Genomic DNA, 24602 nt, shown 5'->3' on the forward strand with positions numbered 1-24602 from the left:
TTTGCAGCCTTATTATTATTATCATCATCATCATCATCATCATCATCATCATTATTATTATTATTATTATTATTATTTCAATTTATACCCCACCTATAAACAAAATACCCTAGGCAGCATACAAATTTAAAACAAGATAAACAACATAAAAACAATCAATAAAATACCACAGGTTGCATAAATACATTAAAAACAAATTAAAAAGATAAAACCATCAATAAAACCATATGCTATTATTTATTCATTTGATAGCACATATGCACTAGTAGTTAGTATTTGACAGAGTTGGTAAGCGATGTGCACTGGTACATCATAGCGGTTATTAAATATTTTACTTTCAGGGAACCCTTTTTATATCAGTGTCTGTCAAAGAACCTCTGTAGAGGGCGATCAGAACTGGTTGGCAAGGTGCTTTCAGCCGTTATCCTTACTGAGGAACTTCTAAAGAACCAGAGTTCCCTGGTGGATATTTGAATGCCACTGATATGTAATATTTAACAGTATTTTATTTTATTTATCTGTTATTGCATTTATACCCCACCTTTTTTCCTCCAAGGAACCCAAGGCAGCATACACAATCCTCCTCCTCTTCTCCATTTTATCCTCACAACAACAACCCCGTGAGGTAGGTTGGGCTGAGAGTCTGTGACCTGCCCAGAGTCACCCAGTGGGTTTCCATGGGCAAGTGGGGACTAGAACCTGGATCTCCTGACTCCCAGTCTGACACTTTAGCCACTACGCCACACTGGCTCTTGGATGCATGGGACACCAGCCAGTCTCTTTGGTCCATGGTTTTGCCTTGCCTTGCCTTGTGACAAGATGAGTCTGCCAGGACACCCTGCCTGTCCCCTGCTGCTGGTCCCCCTTTAGAAGGGTCTTCAGGAGACCCAAATCTTGCCAAGAGACACTACACAAGACACAAACACACTGACACACAACATCATGGGAAGACTCCATTGCTATCCTGTTCCACTTGTACTATGTTCTTAACTGCCAGGAAAACATATTGCACCATTAGTATAGCTCCATGCTTTTCCTTGTGGAGACAAAACATCAGAATGCGTAATTGCTTGCATGGCCTGGGAGATGGCTTGTTTACACATTCCTTCCACCATCTTCTTTCATTGCAGAGGGCAGCAGGACTATAAAGATGGATGAAACCTTCTTTACTGGTTATAGAAAGACTAAACTAAAGCCTCAGGAAATACTGGTCTCAGTTGAGATCCCCTTCAGCAGGAAGGTGAGATGATTCGAAAGCACTCCCCCCCTTTCTTTGAGAATAGTTTCATTACTTTTTCATTACTTTATTGTGAGTACAAATTTAAGCTTTCTTGGCTATATTGATTAATGTTGTGCAGAACCCTGCCCCCTACATTTGTGAAATTCTCCCTTAGGGTGGCCATATGTCATACTTTACAGAGGACAGTCCTCTATTTTAAGGCTTCCTTTATTTGAAAGGTTGTCCAGTCCAAGTCCTGTTTAAAGATAAAGAACCTCAAGAAGGGAGAGTAACAGAGGCCTGGACATTCCCCACCTGGACAGCAGACTTTGCAGGTGCACATCTGGGTACTGGAGCTGCCCCACCCTCTTCCTGGGGGAAGGCAGCCAATCACTGGTCACCATCCACTGCCCCTGGATTGTCCCTGGAGTGACGTCAGATGACAGAAGTGCCATATTGATGTCACTCCATTTGAAAACGCCCAGGTAACTCCCGGTGTGTAGACAGCCCCCTGGTCACAATCTTCCCCCCTTTAGTTCAATTACAGTAATTATTTCTACACTTGCATCTATAAATATAAATTAGCACACGCATATTTTACGCAAATCTGTGTATTCTTTTTTCCTCTTTTTGGGGTGATGGGTAAGAGGCTACCCTTTCACTCCCAGGGCCACTGTAAAATGGCTGCAGAAACCATGAAAAGGAATGAGCCAGACATTTCATGCCAATGAGTGTTTTTAAATGGCAGCAGCTGCTTTCTCTATGAAAAAGCCGCTCGGGGTGGGGGTTATTTTTTTCAATTCCAAATCATACACCTTCAGCTACTGTTCCTCCTGTGGGGTTCCAGATATACAGAGGTTTTCTAGGGAAAAAAATCACTTATTAACCAGGTCTTGGATCTTTTCACATTCAAAATGGGCGTGGAACAGCGCCCATGTGATTTTTAATTTAAAAGAGAATGTCATTGAAAAGAATTAGGTTGTTGCAATGAAACAGCACCATCTAGTGGTGGAATAAAAAAACTGTCATAAATTGATACTGGATTATCTCTGTATTGTAATAATGACACCTGCTGAAATTCCCTTTTCTATGCAACTGTTAAAGGTACAGGAGCCCTGTCCTCCTTTCCATATGGTCGCCCTAAGTTTGGCCATAAAAGTTGCTTCTGGTTTAGTGGCTAGTCTGGTTTGGCCCTGCAACTTTGCACCTTGGCCACCACATTGGAATGCTTGGAGGCTGGCAGGTGGGGGGTGGGGAAGCTGAGAGGGAAGTGCTTTGAGAGCCCAAACAGATATTGCTTTCAGTCTGTATCTAGCAGCTTTGTCTTATTTCCTCTTCTCCCCCTCTTTACTGTAGCGTAGGTGGGGCCCCCTGATCCAGATTGGGATACTAGCGTGTTGGTTGATTGGTTGGTTGGGTGGCCTTTAAGATCTGGACTGGACCGCTGCACTTACATAGAGTTAAGAAAACCAACAGGCATGGGTGCTAGATACAGATGTAAGGTGATATCTGTTTCTCCCCTAAAGCCCCTGGGAAGCTAGCTGCCTTGGCTTCAGCTGAGCTCAGGACCCACAAGAAACAGGGCAACCACACAGTGCCTGGTGGTGAAATTTGCACATGCCTGTCAAGGCAGAGCTGCACGGATCCCAGAACTGCTGGGCCCCAGAGCATGGTGCAGTATAGATCCTTGGTGCCCTTCAGATAGGCATCACTGACCACACAAAATCATTGATTACGAAATGTAAAAAATAAAATAAAAATGGATTCCCAGTATTATAGCATCCTCAGAAGGACCATCTTGTTTGCTTTGCAGTAATGTGTGTCGTTTCATTCTGATTACATGGCCAGACACAAGCTTTGAATGAAGGACTTCCTTTCTCTATTCAGTTCTATAGGTTACAGCCACTAAATGGTGCTGTTATGGCACAATGCCATCATTACACTCAGACAGTATATTGGATTAATGTCTCTTATCGGGTTATCTCCCTTTTGAAAGTAGGATAAAGGTCAAAAAGCATGGGAGTTGTCCTGGAAATTGACTATGTGATGTAAAAGACCCGCAAACTTCCATAGTGATCAATCATGAGCATGCAATAAAAGCCTTGTGCAGAAAGGCTCTAATTCAAATAAACCCTGGCATAAATTAGTCATACCATCCTAGATGTTTTGGTGCACCAGTACAATGTCATAATTTATAAAGCTTTTATAGTACTTTGTTTTGTTTGGTGGTGGCTGCTGCTGCTGCTGCTGTTTTTGCACTTTCACCCAGCCTTATCCACATTTTTTTTTTTTTGGTTCTCACGGCAAGTCATATAAGTATTTCAGTGTTGAAGAAGAAAGAAGACTTACATGTGTGAACATCTGGAAAGGGAACCGAGCTACTCTGGTTTCTGTGGGTTTTAGGGTGTTTGTGGCTGCTAGGGAAAACTGACACTGAGTTCTTAGTGTTTCATGCCTGCTTTGCCATGCTGTAAATCACAGCACCTCAGGTGAGGCAGTAGAAAAGGCTGCGAACTTGTGCACAATTACAAAGTAAGCTCCTTTGAAATCAGCAGGGCTTAATGTCATTTTACACATGCACAGCAGAGGGTGCTAAGTCTGCATAGTAAGCCATATTTCAACAAAATGCATTTGGTGGCACATGGAAATGGGAAGGGTTGAATTACCCACACTGTGAAAAAGCACAAGGGTTTGGACCTCCTAAGCCAGGGGTGGGTAACTTGTGGCCCCTCAGGTGTTTAGGCCTACAATTCCCATCAGCCCTAGCTGCTGTAGCCAGTGATGATGGGAGTTCTAGACCAAAACATCTGGAAGACCACAAATTGCCCACTGCTCTCCTAAGCACTACTTGTACTGAGACTCAGGCCACAGCTAGACCTAAGGTTTATCCTGGGATCATCCAGGGTTCACCCCTGCCTGAGAACTGGATCCCCTGTGTGTCACCTAGATGAACAGGTTTGACCCCTGGACGATCCAGGGATAAACCTTAGGTCTAGCTATGGCCTCAGTCTCCTTTGCATGAGAGCCATGTTTTAACTGCAATTCCTGAAAATTGTTTTAAATACCCAACTTTCACGGGCTAAGGCCCACATCCAAAACTGTCTGTATAGAAGGGCATTGGGTGTGTATTAGGAAGTGCACACCTACAAAAACACCATTTGCTTTTGAATTGGCTCATGCATGTCTAAAGTTGCTCTGAGATACCGGCACTCTTGTCATATTTTGCTGAACTGAGTTCTCTAAAAATATGATGCAGTATAGCAAAGCATATGAGACAGTGGAGGTGAAGGGAGGAAAGTAGATTGTGAAATGATGTATGAAAGAGAAATACGGTTTATTCAGAAGTTTTGTTCTTGTCAAGATCTGTTGAATGCCTGGGCAGGGTACCTTATTCACTCAGCCACCAGTGACTGTAGCAGCCTCCTAAAACTTGGTGCCCTCCATAGTGTTGGGCCACCACTTACTTGGGACTTGGATATGGGAGACGGAGTCCAGCATATCTGGAGGGTTCCAAATTGGGGAAGGCTGGTTTATGGCATACAGGCACTGGCTCCCAACTTCACTATCTGGACTTTGGTAGTAGGTGTTTTCTACTTTTCTGTTGGTGGCTTTATGTCAATGGAGTGATTCGCACCTAGGAAGAATTGGAATGCAATGGCTATGATCCACCCAACCCAGGTGTTTAGAAAGTACATATGTGAAAGGGCCTTTCCCACCACACCTACACAGCAGCAAAGCCAGGTGTGTGATCAGGTTTACAGTACATCTGCTCAGTGTGATAAATGTATACTATCTGCTTGTTACAGGCGCGTAGTTAGAAAATCTAAGGTGCACACCTACAAAATGTACTGTGTGACTTCTCCCAGAACTCATTATATAACAGTTGTGCAGCACAATTTTCACATTGAGCAATTTCCCATTGTAGAGAATAATGGTTTCACTCATGTCAAATCTATCTATTTATCTATCTATCTATCTATCTATCTATCTATCTATCTATCTATCTATCTATCTACCTATCCATCCATCCATCCATCCATCCATCTATAGGATGTGCAGGCCTAAGGAGAGTGTGAAATACCTCCAAAATAAGGGGAATTATTTGCTCCAGGATTATGTGGTTGACAACTGACTGTTTAATTTATGTTGCATTTTTTAAAAGATCTAAAATTAGTGATCTTTGAGTTGTGTGTGTGTGTGTGTTTAAATTAGCTTTTATCTATCAGTATAAATTCTAAAACGGGAGAATATATTAATATGAAATGGTTGTGATTAAATCAAGAAAAACAAATGCTAGGGCTCTCTTGAATATTAACATTTTATACTATCTAGGAGGATTAATAAGTGACAATTGGTGTTTTGAATGAAAGATCAGTTGGCTTAGCTGGAAGCAGGTGAGAAATCAAATGACCCTGGACATCCACTGATCTTTCTCAGATTGACAGCTGCTTACAATTTCAAGACAACAGAACCACTCCCAAATTGGGATGCCTCAGCCAGCTCAGCACTGAAATAACGTAGAAGCAGTTTGTAGTATTAATGGGTATTGCTTGGGGCCAGGTTAAATGGCTTGGGGCCAGGTTATCTGAAGGAACCGCTCCTCCCATATGTACCTGCCCGGACTCCTTCTCCGCGAGCCCCTGCCAAAGGAAGTGAGGCAGGTGGCTACCAGGAGGAGGGCCTTCTCTGCTGTGGCACCCCGGCTGTGGAATGAGCTCCCTAAGGAGGTTCGCTTGGCACCTACATTATATGCTTTTAGACGCCAGCTGAAGACCTTTTTATTCTCCCACCATTTTAAGAGTCTATAAATAAATTTTAACTTGGTGTTTTAAATTTGTAATTTTGCGTTGCTGCTGTTTTTATCTGGTTGAGCTTTTTTATTGTATTTTATATTATGGTTTTATACTGTTGTTTTATACTTTGAATGTTTTTAATTTTTGTGAACCGCCCAGAGAGCTCCAGCTATTGGGCAGTATAGAAATGTAATAAATAAATAAATAAATAAATTGCCTACAGAGTGAATGCTGTAAGTTGTTGTATGCATCATTAGTGCCTATTTTTAGTCACAAAAATGACTTTCTGCCCTTTCATGATGAAACGCTAACCCCACCCTCAGCCCAGAAGTCCATGATCTTTCTCCCATATGCTGCCCTACTTTATCCCTGCCACTGCTCCCATGTCTTAAAATTATGCTGTGAAATTTTAATTCTGTTCATAGAAATAGACTATTGGAGTGTCTTTATTCTATTCATCTCCCCCACCTCAAAGTGAAGAATTTGAGATAAATAAGTTTCCTTTTCTTATCCTAGGGTGAATATTTCTCAGCATTCAAGCAAGCTTCACGACGGGAGGATGACATTGCTATCGTGACCTGCGGAATGAGAGTCCTCTTTCACGAGGGCACCGATCGAGTACAAGAAATTAAGCTGAGCTATGGAGGAATGGCTCCCACAACTGTGCTGGTTACAAAGACATGTCAGGAGCTCATTGGGAGGTAGGAAAACAAGACTCGGATATTACAGAACAGGGGAAATTCTTACAGTGTACCTGCATGAGAGTCGTCGGTGCAGAAGGAATATTATCTAGGAGAACCCATAGCCGACAGTTTCTGCCAGCATATTGCCTGGGCTGGCCCCACGGATTTTTCCACAGCCCATGTTGGCAATGCAGATGTGTTGAACATGGGGACAGCCTAAGGACTTGTACCGCATGGACTTTAGGGCAAGCGGAATTTTGTGTTCATTTGTGGTTCATTTCTCCGCAGGGAATGGAAAGAAAACCTTTTGCAGGAAGCCTGCCACAGGCTGGCTGGTGAGATGAATCTGTCCCCTTCAGCCCCGGGTGGCATGGTGGACTTCCGACGGACTCTCGTGCTCAGCTTCTTCTTTAAGTTCTATCTCACCGTGCTACAGAAATTAAGTTTAGAACTCAATGGCAATGTGAGTGCTTCCATCATCTTGCCAGAGTGAGGGTCTGGCAGGAATTCACAGCATGTGGAGACAAATGCTGCTTCTGTTGAATTTTTTTGGGAACCTTTAGACATTGGGGCATTATGGGAAATGAGTCTTTGTGGTAGGTTGGCTGTGCTTAGGTTCTGGGTATTCTAGAACTTCTCTCTTCATGGTAGGAAAGTCAGAGAAACTGATCATTACCTATTTATCTGAGGAGGAGATCCATTACCTAATTCCTTTGATATTTAGGTTTCCTCAATGGTCCTATTGGTGTGTTTCTAGCACTGGAATTCTGCAATATGCATTTAGAGCTTTTCTACATGAGGCTATTAATCTGTTGAATCTACTTTTGGCTCCATTGCAGAATTTAGCTCTGAGCTATACACAAAGAGCTTTTCCTTACTGCTTTTCTGCCATATAACCTCTAGGTGGTGCTGAGTATAACAGGATAACGCAATTATACAAGGGGGGATGCATTTTATTTTGCTTTCACAAATAATGCTGTATTTTCCCTACTCCCTCCCAATCCCTCACAACAATCACTGAAGTGCTCTTTAAAAACAGAAGTGAAACTGGAGGGTAATGACATCATCTAAAGAACTCATAAACAACTGTGAGTGGAGAATATGAGCACGCAATAAATGCTTCATGTAGAAAAGCTCTTAATCTACAGAGTGTAATCATAATACCTTAAACAGTACAAAGCAGAATTAAAATGTGTGTGAGAACTGGAGTGTCTCCGCTGATGGAAGAAGCTAGTAGCAGATGCATCTGTTCCTTCTCAGAATATGAAAGCAGACTGATACTCAACTTACCACTGTTGAGTGGGTGGTTGTCATAAAAACATAAAAGATTAGAAGGAGGAAAATGGCAAGTCTGGAAAGGAAAGGAGGAAACCCAAAGAATTTATGATAGACTAAATTGGCTGATGCGATGCAAGTCTACTTAAAAGTAGGTCAGATTGGGTTGAATGATACTTAGGGCCTTGCTAGACCAGGGGTTAGTGCGGTGTGAGGCCCGTGCTCATCCCTGTGTGTCCAAATGAAGCACAGGGGATGCCGGCTTGAGCCGCCCTGGCACCATGCTAACCTGAACTGCTTGTAGTGCGGTTCTTCCTTCGGTCCCGGCCTCAGGTCGGGCTGGGGCTGGGGCTGGGACCGTGGGTGTGTGGACCGTTCCGCCGCTTTTCCTGGCTACCGCACTTATGCGCGAGTAGCCGGGAAAAGCGGTGGATGGGCCGCAGCGCTCCCACCCCCTTCCCCTAATTCCATCCCCATGACCTCCCCTGGCTTCTGATCCCCCCTGTCCCCACCTGCTGTGTCCTGCTGCCGCCACTGCCGCCAATGTCCCCAGTCGCTCTGTCCCGCTGCTGCCGCCGTCACTGTCCCCAGCCAGCATTTCCTGTTGTTGCCATGTCCGGCAACAGCAGGCATCACAGGCCGGACATGGTGACAACAGGAAACAGCGGCTGGGGACAGTGATGGCGGCAGCAGCAGCGGGACAGAGTGACTGGGGTCATTGGTGGCGGCGTCAGCAGGACACAGCAGGTGGGGACAGGGGGGGATCGGAGGCCAGGGGAGATCGGGGGGGAATCGGGGGAAGGGGGACCCTATTTTTTTTTTTAAAAAATACTTACCGGTCATTGGTGCGCTCCTGCGCACTCGGCCGCTTTAACTGAAAAAAAATGGTGGACGCAACGGGGCTTCCCTCGGCCCCGTCGTGCCTCAGGTGTAGACAGGGTCTACAGGCCACGCTACTTCTAGCACGGCCTGGCCTCTCCTCACCGCCGGATTTGGTGGTAGGTCTAGCAAGGCCCTTGGTCCCAGGTAAATGTGTATACGATTGCCGCTGTAATCCTTTAGACCAGCCACAAACGGAAACTGATTTCCAAACTGAATGTGTAAGTTGTATACAGTGGTGGCCAAAACTGTGGACACTTTGAAATTCTCATGTTTATTTATCAGTTGAAAGAGAATTTAATGCTGAATTCAATACAAAAAAACAGAATGCAAATATCTGCAGTACAAAAAAAAGTTATGCTTACTTTAGTCTAAAAACAAACACAGGTGTGATTGAAGAAGTGGATTGGAATTGCAAACCCTACTGGCCTATCACAGTCCTTGTTCTGGGGAGCAATCGCATGGCAGTAGCTGCGATACATCATGTTTCAAGTTGGGGAAAGTCAGTTTTGCTGAATATTTGAAGGATTTCTCAAATTAAAAGTGTATGTACGTACATCAGAAATGGCACCAAAGAAAAGAGTTGATTGAACACCCAGGAAAAGAAGCAGGATTGTTGTATTACGTGAATCAGGTCTTTCAATTGATATATAAACATTTGAATTTCGTGAAACAGAACATTTTCTATAAGCATGCAAAGTTGCAAAACATGAAAATTTCAAAAAGTGTCCAAAATTTTGCCCACCACTGTAGGTAGTATTAGCTATTGATAAGGGGGTGGTTTTTTTTTTTTTAAGTAATGCTTTTGTGTAAGTTACAAGTCATATATGAAAAAAAAACTAACTTTTCCTAGAAGAAATGAAATTAAAGTTGGGTTGTAAATATGTTTTTGCAGAATAATCTGGGTGATGTGGTCCCCTCGAGGTATGCCAGTGCCACTGAATTATTTCACAAGGATCCTGTCAATAATGTACAACTTTTCCAAGTAAGTTATAGGGAATCACATGGTCAACCTTCCAGTTACTGTCACACCTGGTGCTGCCTTTGTCTCCATTCTAGGAACCTGGCTAGCATTTGTTCTTCCCTGAGTCTTATGTTGTTATTATTATTATTATTATTATTTATTTATATAGCACCATCAATGTACATGGTGCTGTACAGAGTAAAACAGTAAATAGCAAGACTCTGCCGCATAGGCGTCCCTTACACACACACACCCAAATTAATGATGTATGGATTTGTATATGTGTTCTTCCTTTCAGCTCTAGATAGAAGGAACTGTCCATGGAATAAATGTGCTGAATATTTCTCTAAACCTCTCATGTCCCCACTGCTGCTACTGGAATTTATACAATATTTCCATTGTATAATATATGTTAGGGATATTTAGGTTAACCTTGGACCAGTAGCCCCAGGAAAGTACTTCCAGTCTCTGGTTTTGTTGCAGGAAGTACCTCCAGGGCAGTCCATCGAAGATACAGTGGGACGACCCCTGATGCACCTTTCGGCTGCCAAACAGGCGAGTGGAGAGGCAGTCTATTGCGATGACATCCCTCGCTATGAGAATGAACTCTACCTAACGCTAGTTACCAGCACCAAAGCCCATGCTAAGATTGTGTAAGTATCTTTGTCTTTTCAAACAAGCATCCAGTGCCCACCATTATGATGGTGTGAGTCTTGGGCCTCAGCTAGACCTACCTGGTATTGCGTGACGGAGGGGTGAACATCTTGCAATATTTTTAGCGTGAGATCCCCCCTCTGTTTACACACAGCGCACGATGATCTCGGAGCGAGAGGACGTTGCGCCCACCATTTTCTTTTTTTAAAAAACAAACAGAAGATGTGCACGAGCCCGAGACCGTGGAAAAAGCAGGCTCAAAGGGTGGGGCAAGATCCCGGGGCAAGGGAGGGATCATCTCTCCCTGATCCCGGGATCCCCCGTGTGTCATGTGAATGCACAGGGATGATCCTGGGGATTGCCCCAGGATATCACCCCATCTATCTAAGGCCTTGGAGTTGTATCCAGTGTTAGTCCTACTTAGAGCAGCCCCATTGAAATGAATAGGACTTAAGTTAGACTAACACTGGATGACGTTTATATAGCCAAGACCCCTTGGGAGGTACAAGGCGTTTCTGTCTATTGCACTCACAGAAACACATTCCAGCCTCTTTCAACTAAAATGAAAGCTCAGGAAATATTTGTGACTCACACTTATCTCCGGAAGGAGTTTAAAATCTGCAAGACTGGAAGCATCTATAAAAGAGGCAAGTCATGTAGTGCACCCATCTGCTACATCATAGCTGTGTGTATGTGCACTTAGGATTTTGAATTTTGGCCAAACTTCTAGGGAATCCTTTCTTCCGATACAGCTTACATGAGCCTATGTGGTTAAATAACTTGAATTAATCCTTCTCTGTGCTCCTCTTTCCTCCCAGTTCTATTGATACCACAGAGGCCCAGAAAGTACCTGGCTTTGTATGTTTTGTCTCTGCTAAGGATGTTCCTGGGAGTAATGCCAGTGGGATTGCTAATGATGAAACCATCTTTGCAAAGGACACTGTATGTAGCCTTTTTGTTTGTTCCATTCATAAAATTTTCAAAGTTATCCCCTACGAGTTAAGATGGGACTACATTACTTGATTGTACATGCTTAGCATTGTTAATTCATCAAATATCTCTCCCCCCCCCGCATGACAAGTGGAGGCTTTCAGTACTTTTTCACCCCTGCCTGCCTCCAAAAAGTAACAGAAGAAATTGGTTGGGCATCTGTAGTGGATTTATACATATATTTGGTATTTTTAAAACGAGAGTATCTGATAATGAAGGAGGAGGAGTGGGACAATGTCTGGAATGAAAAACACTGCACAAATCCCTTGCAAACTACTTGTGGGGATGTTGGTGCCCCTCTAATGGAGCATGAAGTGTCACATGAATACAGCAGGAACTAGGAAGTGGAATATTAATGGGGGGGGGGAGATTTAATGACAACATGGGATGGAGCACAAACCTGCACTATTTGAAGTGATAGATCATGCAAAATTAAGCGGTGCAGGCATACTTTCAGGCTGCAATCCTATTCATGCTTTCCTAGGAGTAATTCCCATTAAACACAGTGGGACCTACTTCTAAGTAGGATTGCAGCCTAAGTGACAGCAATGAGCTGGATGCTTCCCTGAGATACATATGTTTTAGGGATGTGCTCCGCTTCTAATCGGACCGGAGAAGCAGTAGCGGAGCGGGGGGCTTCGCCTGCCCTTAAGGCGGAGGCGAAGAGGCTTGGGGGGCCGGCGGAGCGTGGCGAAGAGGATCGAGGTGAAGGCGGATCCTTCGCCTCGATCTGGAGCTCCGCCGGAAAGGTAAGTGGGGTTTACCGGGCCCTGCCGCTGTCGCTGTCGCCCATGCGGCGACGGCAGCAGGGCCCGGTAACGCCCCCCGCCCTCCTCTCCCTTACCTGCCTCCGTCCGCGGTCCGTCAGCGTCTCCAATTGAGCCCGTGGTTCCAGCAGGAAGTCTGGGCCGCACTTGCGGCCCAGACTTCCTGGTGGAACTGCGGGCTCAATTGAAGACGGCGACGGACCACGGACGGAGGCAGGTAAGGCCCCCTCCCCCTTGGTCCCTTACCGGGCTCTGCCGCCGTTGCCCGGTAACCCCCCCTATGGGGGGGGACCGGAGCTCCGATTCGGATCCGGAGCTCCGAGCGGAGCGGAGTGGGCACAGGCGGAGTGGGGGCAGGGCGGAGCGGGCCGATCCGAAAATGGCGGATCTTAAAGTGAAGCGGAGTACGGGGTCCGTGCACACCCCTAATATGTTTTACCAGAGTATGTTTTATGAGAACATTCTCATAAAACATACTGAGCACTTCATTGATTGCAACATTGATTTACTCCTGCTGTTCTGCAACTGCATATCTAAATGCAGAAGCATGCCCATTTTAATTGAAATTGGGTTTCAAAGATAATAACTGCAAAATGAAATATTCCAGAAAAAAAATAAAAAAGCAGCCTGAGTTTGTCAGGGGTCAGTGACTAAACTAAGGTCTTTTGAATCCCAGGTCACCTGCGTTGGCCACATTATTGGTGGGGTGTTGGCAGACACGCAAGAACATGCTCGAAGAGGTGCTAGAGCAGTGAAGATTGCATATGAAGACCTTACGCCTATTGTTACCATTCAGGTAAGATGGTGACACAAATGTGATGTCTCCCTCAATCCCAGACTCCTGAATGCTTAGCCTAGATCCTTGTGAAAGAGATGCCTTTGAAGGCAGCTACTCAGATTTATGCAACTTTGTTTCTAACATGGATGTGTGTGTATATTAATGTATATGCTATGAGGACACATTACTGCCATGAAGACAACGGAATCAGCAGAGGTGGAGCAGCACAGTTGGATACTGCCTATTATGTGTACAGCCTGTGCACAGTCTATAGGAAGCAACCTCTGTTTGTTTCTGAGTCCTTTTGTTGTCCAGATGTTGGATGTCACATTGGAAAAGAGGCCTATATGCATAAAGTCCATAGACATGATCCACACAATCTATATTCATGAAGATGGTCCCCATAAGAAGAACCATGCTGGATCAGGCCAAGGGTCCAGCTAGACCAGCATTCTGTTCACATAGTGGCCAACCAGCTGCCCACAAGAAACTCACAAGCACGACATGAGTACAACAGCACCCTCCCACCCATGTTCCCCAGCAACTGTTGCAAATACAAACATTTAGTGTCCTTATTTAATTTGTACAGGAAGCCATTGAGAAACAGTCATTTTTTGAGAGTGTAAGGAAGATCGAGAAAGGAAATATCCAGAAAGGATTTCAAGAGGCTGATCATATTGTAGAAGGTGAGCTTCTATGTCTGCGTGTCTTGTAAGATGTTGTGCATCTATCAAAGTCCTCTTTTTATGCAGTCATCAAATGAATAATATCGTAACAGGATTCTTTGTTTGAAAAATAATTAGAGATGGATGAACCTTCTGAAGTTCTCCTTGGTTTTGTGGGGTCCCCGCCCCCCACAGCTTCCTCTGCCCTCAAATTGGGAAAAACCTAGGAACATTTCCTGAGCCAAAATGAGTGATCAGAGGCTAAGAACATGGCAAAGTGCTGCCCTGGTTAACACTGTGAAGTTTGGGAGATGTAGTTCAGATCCCTTTAATGAACTACACTTCCCAAAGTCCAACATGCCCAAAGATACTAATGGAGGAAAGTGAATGAGAGAGAGGAAAGGAAACCCCCTCTCTTTGCTGTCACTTCTCTTGGGTAGAAGAAGTTGAGGAAGAAAAGGAAATGTGTGTTTCAGTGGAAGCTTTGGGGGCAGGAGAGTAGCAGAGACTGGAGGGGCCAACGGAATCATATTATGCCAGCACCTTTCCATCTGCACTGGCTGCCATTCCATTTCTGGGCTCAATTCAAACTGCTGGTGCGAGGCCACCACCTCACACACAAGGCTTTGATGCGCACACCTCCCTCAGGCTAGCATCACCACCTAAATACCTGAGGAAGTAACCTTCCCCTTAAAGTAGAGGGAAAAGGTAAGGAGATTTGGAAAAGGCTTTTCTGTGAATATAGCAGACTGAAAGTTTAATGTAAAATGTTTATTTATGAACCAATAGATAAATATCGTAAATAAATAAATAAATAAATGTACCTACCCGGACCTTAAGATCATCTACAGGGGCCCTTCTCCGTGAGCCCCTGCCAAAGGAAGTGAGGCAGGTGGCTACTAGGAGGAGGGCCTTCTCCGCTGTGGCACCCCGGCTGTGGAACGAGCTCCCCAGAGAGGTCCGCCTGGCGCCTACACTGTACTCCTTTCGTCGCCAGCCGAAGACCTTTTTATTCACTCAGTATTTTAACACTTAATTTTAACTTACATTTAAATTTTACTGTTTTAACTCTGTATTTTAATCTTATATCAATTTTGCTGCGTGGTTTTATCCTGGTTGCGCTTTTTATACTGTATTTCGTAATTGTGTTTTTAACTTGTTGGGTGTTTTATTGTGGTTTTAATTTTTGTGAACTGCCCAGAGAGCTTCGGCTATTGAGCAGTATAAAAATATAATAATAATAATAATAATAATAATAATAATAATAATAATAATAATACTGACAAGAAAATGTTTATTGTTGTTTACAGTTCTTAGTTCCTTCAAATTCTATTTAACTCCTGCCTGTTCTTAAGAATACTGGTAGTAACAAATCTAATAATAACAATCCTTAGTCCCTATGATCTTATTTTCACTCACTCCTCACACTCCTTGACAAGAAATCGCACAGCTAAACACATCTACTCTCCAAACCCAATCACCAACAGGACAATCAGAACCACTCAGCTCCCCCATATATATATTCCTCCCCACTTTCCACAGCATCACCAGCCACACCCACTCAGTCCACACTCTCTAGACATACTCTAGAGACATACCTAAGGGAATAGAAATGTGGGTGACGCCACAGCTGGTATTAACATTCAAAGCCTTAAATGACTTGGGGCCAGGTTACCTGAAGGATCATCTCCTCCTATATATTCTGCCCGGAACCTAAGATCATCTTAAGCAGTCCTTCTCTAGGAGCCACTGCTGAAGGAAGTGAGACAGGTGGCTACCAAGAAGAGGGCCTTTTCTGCTGTGGCACCTCGTTGTGGAATGAACTTCCCAGAGAGGCTCGCCTAGTGCTATGTTGTACTCTTTCTGGTGCCAACTCCTCTGCTGAGGGAACTGCACTGGCTGCCTATTCGCTACCGGGCAAGGTTTAAGGTTCTTGTACTTGTGTACAAAGCCCTAAACAACTTGGGACCAGGATACCTGAGAGAGCGCCTTCTCCCCTACCAACCTGCCTGGTCACTGAGGTCATCCGAGGGCCTGCTCCTAGTGGTTCCACATAGACCCATCCTCCAATTGGAGTCCACCAGAGGAAGAGCCTTCAGTGTGGTGGCCCCCCACCTATACAATTCCCTGCCTCTGGAGGTCAGACAGGCACCAATTTTGTATTCCTTTCGGCGCATCCTGAAAACGTCATTATTCCAGGAAGCCTTCCCTTGATGACTAGCCATGGTTTACGGTTCACCTTTCATTCTGCTTCTTTTAAAAATCTATTTTAATCTGTTTTACTCTGTTTATATTGTATTTTATCTTTTACACCGCTCCAAAATTTTGAATGGGGAGCAGTATATAAATATCGTAAATAAATAAATAAATAAATAAATAAACTTTTCCCCACCACAGGTGAGATGTACCTTGGCGGCCAGGAGCATTTTTATCTGGAGACTCACTGCACTATTGCTGTGCCAAAAGGAGAAGATGGAGAAATGGAGCTGTTTGTATCTACCCAGAATCTAATGAAGACACAAGTGAGTCATCCCCTTAGATAGATTTTATTTGGGGGGGGGTAGTCTGCACATTTATATAAACAAGAATAACTTCAATTATTTAGCCACCTGTCAGGGATGCTTTAAGGTGGATTCCTGCATTGAGCAGCGGGTTGGACTTGATGGCCTTATAGGCCCCTTCCCAACTCTATTTTATGGTTCTATGAGTTTACTGCTCCTTAGTTTACAGCTTCAGATCGCAGCCTAAGTGACAACAATGAGCTGGACACTTTCCGGAGATACATATGTTTTACCAAGTATGTGTTATGAGAACATTCGTGATGGAGATCCTATGAGTTTACTGCTCCTTAGTTTACAGCTTCAAAGGGGGGATTTTTCTCAGCAGTGAAGCAGGAGAGGAAAAGGTGTAATTCCATCCCCATGTCTGCTCTGATCTCATTCATTATCACCCCTCACCCTAAACACACACACAGAGCTGATGCTGTTTGCACTTAAAAACCTGGACAAAATTGTAGTTTGGCCCTTCAAGACAAAGCAAAGCATAAACCCTTAGCAATGCTCGTTTACTAGCAAAACTGTGCTGGGCTTGCAGATGAAAAGACTTTTTTTGGCAAATTGTCTGTGTGTGTTGTACGTCTGTGGATATAGAAGCAATTATATTTTATTCTTTAGTGCAGGGGTGCACAACCTCTTCGGTGTTGGGCTGGGAGCTGCACATGCATGTGCATTCACACATGCACCCCCACCCACCTACACAATCTTCCATCCTTGCTCGCAGAGAACTAGGGCTTGCTCTCTGTGTGTATGGAGGTAAAAGCAGTGGAGGCTGGTGGCTCCAATGTCAGTGGGGCAGTGAATCTGCTCCAGGTTTCAGTCAGAACTCTAAAGCTACCCAAGGTGCTTTACGCCGGAGTTCTGACTGAAACCCTGAGCGGATTCACTGCCCCACTGACATTGGCGCCACCCACCAGCCTCCACTGGGTAAAAGCCTCTCCCATTCCCCAGTGATTGCTACCAAGATTGAAATTTCTCCATCACTACTACCAGTGGGAAAGCAGTGATCTCGGAAGCCAGGGAACTGTATCAGCGCCCTCACCCTCACCCCCGCCGGCTGTGGGGAAAAGTGAGTGGGGTCCTGCTAGCTTTGGGAGCTGCATAGGGAGCATCCAAGAGGCATGCGACCCAGAGCTGTACCTCATGTACCCCTGTTCTAGTGTTTCTGGTTTGGCATTTCCACGTAGCTTAGTAAAAAGCATCCTGTCAATAAGCTGAGAACCAAAAGTTTTGGACTTCATCTTGATGAGCCCAGGAGGAAAGCACATTGCTCTTATTCTCTGCAGTACAATGAAACTGGCTGTGATTCATCAGTGTTATACGGAAGAGCTGACTGTCCCTAAAACCTGGATTTTCAGTGCCAGGGAAAACATACTTCTGGTTGGGGTGGTGGGGAGTAATAGCTCCCACCCCTCCCTCATTATGCCCACTTATCTGAGAAGAAGTAAAAATCCTAAATTATCCAGGGCAGGATCTGAAGGGAGGATCTGCACATTTGTGGAGGGAGCTTTTATCCTTTACTTTGCTGATGCACAGCTGTGCATCTTCAGTTTATAAAAATAGAGGTCTGCTGCATTCCCTGGTAGTTTGCTGGAATGGGGTGAAATGGGGTGTGGTGCTCTCCCTATGAGAGCACCCATGCATTAATCTAGCCCCATTAGAGCAAACTGTCAGGGAATGCAACTGATCTCTATTTTTAGAAACTGGAGATGCACAGCAAAGTAAAGGATAAAAGCTCCCTCCACAAATGCACAGTTTCGGATATAAATTGGACTGAATTAACACAGCATCAGAGAAGTTAATTAACACAACTCTGCCCCATTTACAGCAACCAATCAGGGGTCATCATCCACCCTTGGCTCAATCATGGAGCAAGGTCACATGATGGAAGGGTCGTGGTGCCTTGCTTTGAAGAAAAAAGTCAGGGAGAGTTCCCGACTTTTTAACTGCACAACTTCGAGGAAAGGGCCCACGGTGGCTGCAAGTCAGCGGCTGCACTGTATAACTGACCCACTTCAACTGCACAGACTTAGAAGACATATAGACAGCCCCATGGGTTTCTAGTTTCCTGATGCTAACACTAAACTCATGAGAGTCAAGTAGCCTGGTACTGATGTTGTAAAGCTTTACTATAAATTCAACTTAGATATTCATTTGTTGGCCTGCCAGTGTATATCTCTCTCTCTCTCTCTCTCTCACACACACACACACGCCTGTTCAGAAAGAGGGCTGATTTTACGTCATGTACTTGGTGGCGGTTTTGCTGCTTGTAGGCTGATGCATGTACTTGTTTTTGCTTAGGAATTTGTTGCCAATGCCTTAGGGGTCCCATCAAACCGAATTGTGGTCCGCGTGAAGAGAATGGGAGGAGGATTTGGAGGAAAAGAGACAAGGAACACGATTGTATCCACAGCTGTGGCAGTGGCTGCTGTTAAGTAAGTTCTAATGAATGGAACCTCTGTTTAGCCAGCCTACGATAACCTGGAGTTCAAGAGGACTTTGTCTGTTTGTTTAAGAGGATTAAGAAAATGGATTTGCTTCAGATCTAGCGCTTCTGCATGTGCTTACCTGAGTCCTTTCACCACAGATGAATTCAAAACTCTACTGTGATTCAGAGATGGCAGCATTCCAGCACCAAGGACAGGACTTCTCTGTGCCATCTGCCCCATTTTATATCATGTACAACATAACCCCATATGTAAGCTGGGCATTCTTCTTGAATGGCCAAATGCATAGACACCCTGTTTGTGAATCTTCCCACCTCTGTTGTCGAAGGAAGAAACAGTGTGAATATGGCAACCATATGATGGGGGCTTAGAGGTGGATCGCCATCCTCAGATGTGAGGCTATCAGCATGGTTCTTGGGGAGAAGGAGCGCTCTCTTCCATCGTGTTGAAGAGTGACATTTGTCTCAGCCTGGGCTGTGTAACTGGGAAGGAACATGGGGTGTTCACAACTGTGAATGGATACAACTGTGTTTGCTATTAATTACAGCACAGCTGTTTGAGGAAATAATGGGAATGGCTGGTCCACCTACATCTCTTCCACCCACGTAGAAGAAGCAGGGATTCTTTGACCGTTGGTTGATCTATAACAAAACTCTGGAGACACTAAACTCCTAGATCCACAGGCTAATTAGTCTGTTTCTTCCTTCTCAACACAAAACTTGGTACTTCTGCATCTGTTCCTCAGGACTTGCTTTTCTAATCTTCTTTTTTTTACTGTTTATACCTATGTTCACTGCTCTGGAATCTGTGTTAGATAATTGAGTGGTATATAAATGTTGTTGTTGTTGATGATGATGATGATGATGATGATGATTAATACTATAGGTTGGCAAAGGAAGAGTGGGAAGAAGGCAAAGAATTATGTAAGATGATAGATGAGTTAAGCATGGGCAAGGAGTCTAGTGACTCCAAACATATTGAGGAGGGGAGGGTGGGCAGCAACAGCTCACTGAGAAGCAAGCTAGGATCTTTACTGACATTTACCTTTGGAAGACTCTAGGAAAGGTAGATGAAAGGTAACTTCATGGTTTATTGAAATATATTTTTTCCTTCTTCTATGACAGATGTGGGGAACCTTTGGCCCATCAGATAATGTTGGACTACAGCTCCCATCACACATATTCATTGGCCATGATAGTTGGGGTTGATGGGCTTGGACTCCAACAACATTTGGAGGCCCACAGGTTCCTCCCTGTTGTATAGCATACAAATTACGGGTGTGCACGGACCCCCCGCTCCGCTTCACTTCCAGATCCGTGATTTGCGGATCGGGCCGCTTCGCCCCGCCCCCGCTCCGCTTATGTCCGCTCCGCTCGGAGCTCCGGATCTGGATCGGAGCTCCGTTTCCCCCCCCCATAGGGTTGCATTGAAAGCTAAAAAGGTAAACAACTTTTTTTCTGTGAAAGTTAGAAACCTCATGTTTGGCACCATGACACCTCATGGACGTATACACATGCATGCCAAGTTTCAAGGCAATCCCATCATCCCCTGATTTTTGGGGAATTTATGAAAATCGGGCACCCCATTCACACCCCTTTCCATAGCTCCGTCAATTTGCATGTTAGAAACCTCAAACTCGGCACCATGAAAGCTAATCCATGTGTCCACATGGACGCCCAGACTCAAGGCAATCCCATCATCCCCTGATTTTTGGCGTGGCTCTAACCTCTAATGCACCACCCATAACCCTAATTCACACCCCTTTCGATAACTCCGTCAATTTGCACGTTAGAAACCTCAAGTTCAGCACCATCATAGCTTATCCATGTGTCCACATGGATGCCAAGTTTCAAGGCAATCCCATCATCTCCTGATTTTTGGGGAATTATTGAAAATCGGGCACCCCATTCACACCCCTTTGATAGCTCTGTCAATTTGCATGTTAGAAACCTCAAACTCGGCACCATGAAAGCTAATCCATGTGTCCACATGGACGCCCAGACTCAAGGCAATCCCATCATCCCCTGATTTTTGGCGCGGCTTAACTCACCCCAAATTGTCCTATTCTACAACTATGTCAATTTGCACGTTAGAAACCTCAAACTCGGCATCATGATAGCTTATCCACGTGTCCACATGGACACCAAGTTTCAAGGCAATCCCATCATCCCCTGATTTTTAGGGGAATTTATGAAAATCAGGCACCCCATTCACACCCCTTTCCATAGCTCTGTCATTTTGCATGTTAGAAACCTCAAACTCGGCACCATGAAAGCTAATCCATGTGTCCACATGGACGCCCAGACTCAAGGCAATCCCATCATCCCCTGATTTTTGGCGCGGCTTTAAACTTTTTAACTCGCCCCAAATCAAGTCCCATTCTACAACTACGTCAATTTGCACGTCAAAAACCTATCCTTTGGTCCCATGACAGATTACCCATGTGTCCCCATGGACGCCAAGTTTCAAGCCAATCCCATCATCCCCTGATGTTAGGGGAAGTTTTGAAAATCGGACACTCCAGTATGTCAGGGATTTTAAAATTGCAATGCAGACAGCTCAATGGGGCCAGTTGAAAGGAAATCCCAACATGCCATGAGATAATCCTAAATCTTCTTGCACACTTGAAAAATGGATTTTTGAACTTGATAAAGTCTAAGTGAGCGCAGGAAGGACTTCTCCCCTGAGTCAAAGCAAGACACATACACCATGCCTGCGAGGCGGGAAGGCGAGAAGGGAGGGAAGGCAGGCAGGCAGGCAGCATGCATTGTAGTGCCGCAAGGATGGCTTGAGCACTAACGCATAGCAAACCAACCCGTAAGCGGGCGCAAGGAGCAAGTGAGGCAAAGATGGCTGGTTGTTTCTTTCTAAGCCAGCAGTTACGCATTGAGGGGCACAGAGGAGGACGACTGGGAGCAAGCGTGCCGGAGGGTGCTGGGCACGAACCGCAAAGCCCATCTCCCAGGCACCAGGCGGGCAGAGAGGCAGGCAGAGCAGGCGAGGAGTCAGTCCTGGCAGATGCCCCACCACAGCAGCACCCCGGGGGAGGCGGGCAGACAGGCAAGCAGGCGGGCAGGAAGGCAGGCTGCGGGCATTTCTGGGGGCACAAGGAAGTGAGGCCAGGATGGCTGGTTTCTAAGCCAGCACTGCAGTTAGTCACGCATTGCAAATGCAAACCATCCCAGCGAGTCGGTCACCGAGGAGGAGGACAGGCTAGCAGAGGGGCAGGCAGAGTGACATGTCATAGATCTAGTATTGGGGAGGAGTCAGTCCCGGCAGATGCCCCACCACAGTAGCACCCTGGGTGGGCGTTGGAAAACGCCATCTTGTGGGTCCATACTTCCCCCACCCCATGTCCTGCAGGGTTGCCTGCCTAACCCTCGTGGGGATGGGAGATGGAGAGCTTAGAGTGGCAGTGCCAGCAGCAGTCTTCGGCTTTCCCCTGGAACCAGTCGCCTTGCCCGCCTCTTTCCCCAGCAAGACCGACTGGTGCTTCCTCTGAAGATGCATCTTCATGCTGCTGGTTCCATAATGCCCTGTAGATGAACCCCTGCTTAGGCTGAGTTTGCAGTGGCGACAGACAGCAAAGCGAGGATCCGCTCCCAACTCAAAGTGGTCCCACGCTATACTCGTCTTTCGCTTCCGTGGTGGCACCAACAATTGCCCGCCTGAGCTCTCTGGTGTTGCCACAGAAACAGGGGTGGCATCGGAAGAGGTGTGGGATGAGACTGGGGAGAGAGCCTCGGCCTGCTGCTCCTCCTCCTCAGCCCCCACATCCTGGAGGACCACCGCCTCTTCCTGCTTGTCTAGGAGGTCTGGAGACAGGTCCAGCAGTGGGCTCATAGGCTCAAACAATAATGAAGGAGTTGGGGATACTCCTCCTCCGCCGCCTACTGTAATGGCACTGCAGCCACGTGCCTCTTGCAAAGGGGCACTTTTCCCATTCCCACCCTCAAAAAGAGAACGCCGGGCACAAGTAGCAGAAGAGACTGCCTCTGCCTGTTGCTTGTCCTGCTTCTGTTGCAGAGCAGCCAGCCAAGGACTTGCCAGTTTGATTTTCACAGCAGGAGAGGCAGCCTGCTTACTGGTGCCAGCCTGAGCCTTGCCTTGAACACTGCTTTCACCACGCCCCTTCACAGACATGCGCCTGCTCCCTCTTCTAATTTTGATTATACTAATACTAATAATAATATGTATAATAATATACTAATAGTAATAATAATATGTATAAGAATATAATATTAATATTAATAATAATATGTATAAGAATATACTATATGTAGGGAAATGGGACAAGAAGTGTGTGTATGCTTTGCCCAAACAGGATTTGATTAAATGCTCTATCTGTGGCTGTTGCACAGCAGACTCACAGTCCAAGTAACACAGAGCAATAGAGAATTTTTTTTTTTATTTTTTGGGTTTTTTTTTTGGTATATAGATAGAAGGAACAAGGAAGATCAAACACAATCAGGCTTTAAGAGAGGGGAGGGGGGGAGAACCAACCAACCAAACAAACACACACTCCAAAATTTAAAAATAAAGTTTATATTAAATCAAAGTAAGGGAAAAACACAGAGCAAACTGAGCAAAAAGTCAGAAAGAAGCAAACACACACCAAGCTAAATCCTATCTCCAAAGTCCAAACACAGCAGCAGCTAAAACTACCTCCTATCCCCACGAACGCCAAAACCCACAAAACGCTGAGAGCTCTGACTGTGAGGGTGACTCTGGCTTAGTCTCCCCCTCAAACGCTGGGATTGGAGGATGCTTCATGAGGTGATCAATTCTCATCTGGATTGGGAGTTGAATGTGCCTGTCATCGCTTCAAATAAACCCCACCGTGCCGCAGCCGGTTTACCCTACCGTTTGTATTGTAAATGTACCCGATTTTTTTTAAAAAATATTGCATGTGAACCACAGGACGCAGAAAGTTGAGAGTAGGCTCAAAATGACCCCCCATCCATGACTCTCTGAGCACAAGAATTTCAGAACGATAGCTTCAAAAACAACCCAGTTATCCGCAATTCTTTTCCGCAATGCAATCCTATGGGCGAAATGTTTTCAAGATGGCGATCGGAGCGGTCCGCCTGAAAGAGGAGCTCTGAAAAATGGGCGCTTCTCTTCACCTTGCTTCTAGGGGTCCGCGGTCCGCTTCTACTCCGCCTCTGGGCAAGGCGAAGCAGGCCAATCCACTCCTGCTTCTGCGCTTCTAATCGGAGCGGAGCACATGCCTAATACAAATTAAATACTATAAAGTGGGATCCATGGGGTGGTTCCATATGGATGGTTACTAGCACTGCCTATCAAAAACACATATTTCTTTCCTTAATGGATCTTCTGTGGTAATAAAAAAGATGGAAGAAGCAATGGGAAAACACAGGTGGATTATCAATGGGAGACAATGGTATTAGGATCCATTGTAAAATTTGGTGAATAAGACACAATAAAAGCCTCAACTGGAATATTGATGTTGGAGAAATCCTGTCTTCCCACTTGTATAACCTGAACCAAGGCCACAACTGAGACATGAAAAAATAACATGGTGACCTTGGAGCAAAGGAAAAAAATGCCATAAATCAACACTTTCAAAAAGCGCAGTTTTGGGGGGAAAGCCTATCATGGCTGTGAGTTGGTATCTGCATCATATAAACAATGCAGCACCACTACACAGCCACAATGGGGTAAATAGGGTGTATTGTCACCCTCCAGCCTTTCCTGAGTTATGCAGATTCTGCAGACTTGCAGAATGTTAATTCATTTGTGTGTGTGTGTGTGTGGGGGGGACTTCCGCATATCCACTCTTGCACTAATGCGCACTTGTGGAAATTTAATTACATTCTCATACATCTCTAAAAAGAAAGAAAAGAAACCTTAAAACCTGGATTCTGTCAGTAAGCAGACAGTGGAATGAAAGACATCTGACAATCCATGAA

The 24602-nt window shown here is 45.2% G+C and overlaps 1 protein-coding gene across 1 annotated transcript in view; it reads left to right on the forward strand.

Annotated features, from left to right (window-relative positions):
• Positions 1–24602, forward strand: part of LOC134397462 (xanthine dehydrogenase/oxidase-like) — a 79068-nt gene that overhangs the window by 34760 nt on the left and 19706 nt on the right. The window contains exons 14-23 of the mRNA XM_063124146.1: positions 1131–1240; positions 6529–6713; positions 6984–7158; positions 9745–9834; positions 10297–10466; positions 11286–11409; positions 12901–13020; positions 13592–13688; positions 16065–16189; positions 18524–18657. Coding sequence (XP_062980216.1) covers positions 1131–1240; positions 6529–6713; positions 6984–7158; positions 9745–9834; positions 10297–10466; positions 11286–11409; positions 12901–13020; positions 13592–13688; positions 16065–16189; positions 18524–18657 — 1330 coding nt within the window. The remainder of the gene's footprint in view (positions 1–1130; positions 1241–6528; positions 6714–6983; positions 7159–9744; positions 9835–10296; positions 10467–11285; positions 11410–12900; positions 13021–13591; positions 13689–16064; positions 16190–18523; positions 18658–24602) is intronic.

Source organism: Elgaria multicarinata, chromosome 4, assembly GCF_023053635.1.
Source record: "Elgaria multicarinata webbii isolate HBS135686 ecotype San Diego chromosome 4, rElgMul1.1.pri, whole genome shotgun sequence".
NCBI lineage: Eukaryota > Metazoa > Chordata > Lepidosauria > Squamata > Anguidae > Elgaria > Elgaria multicarinata.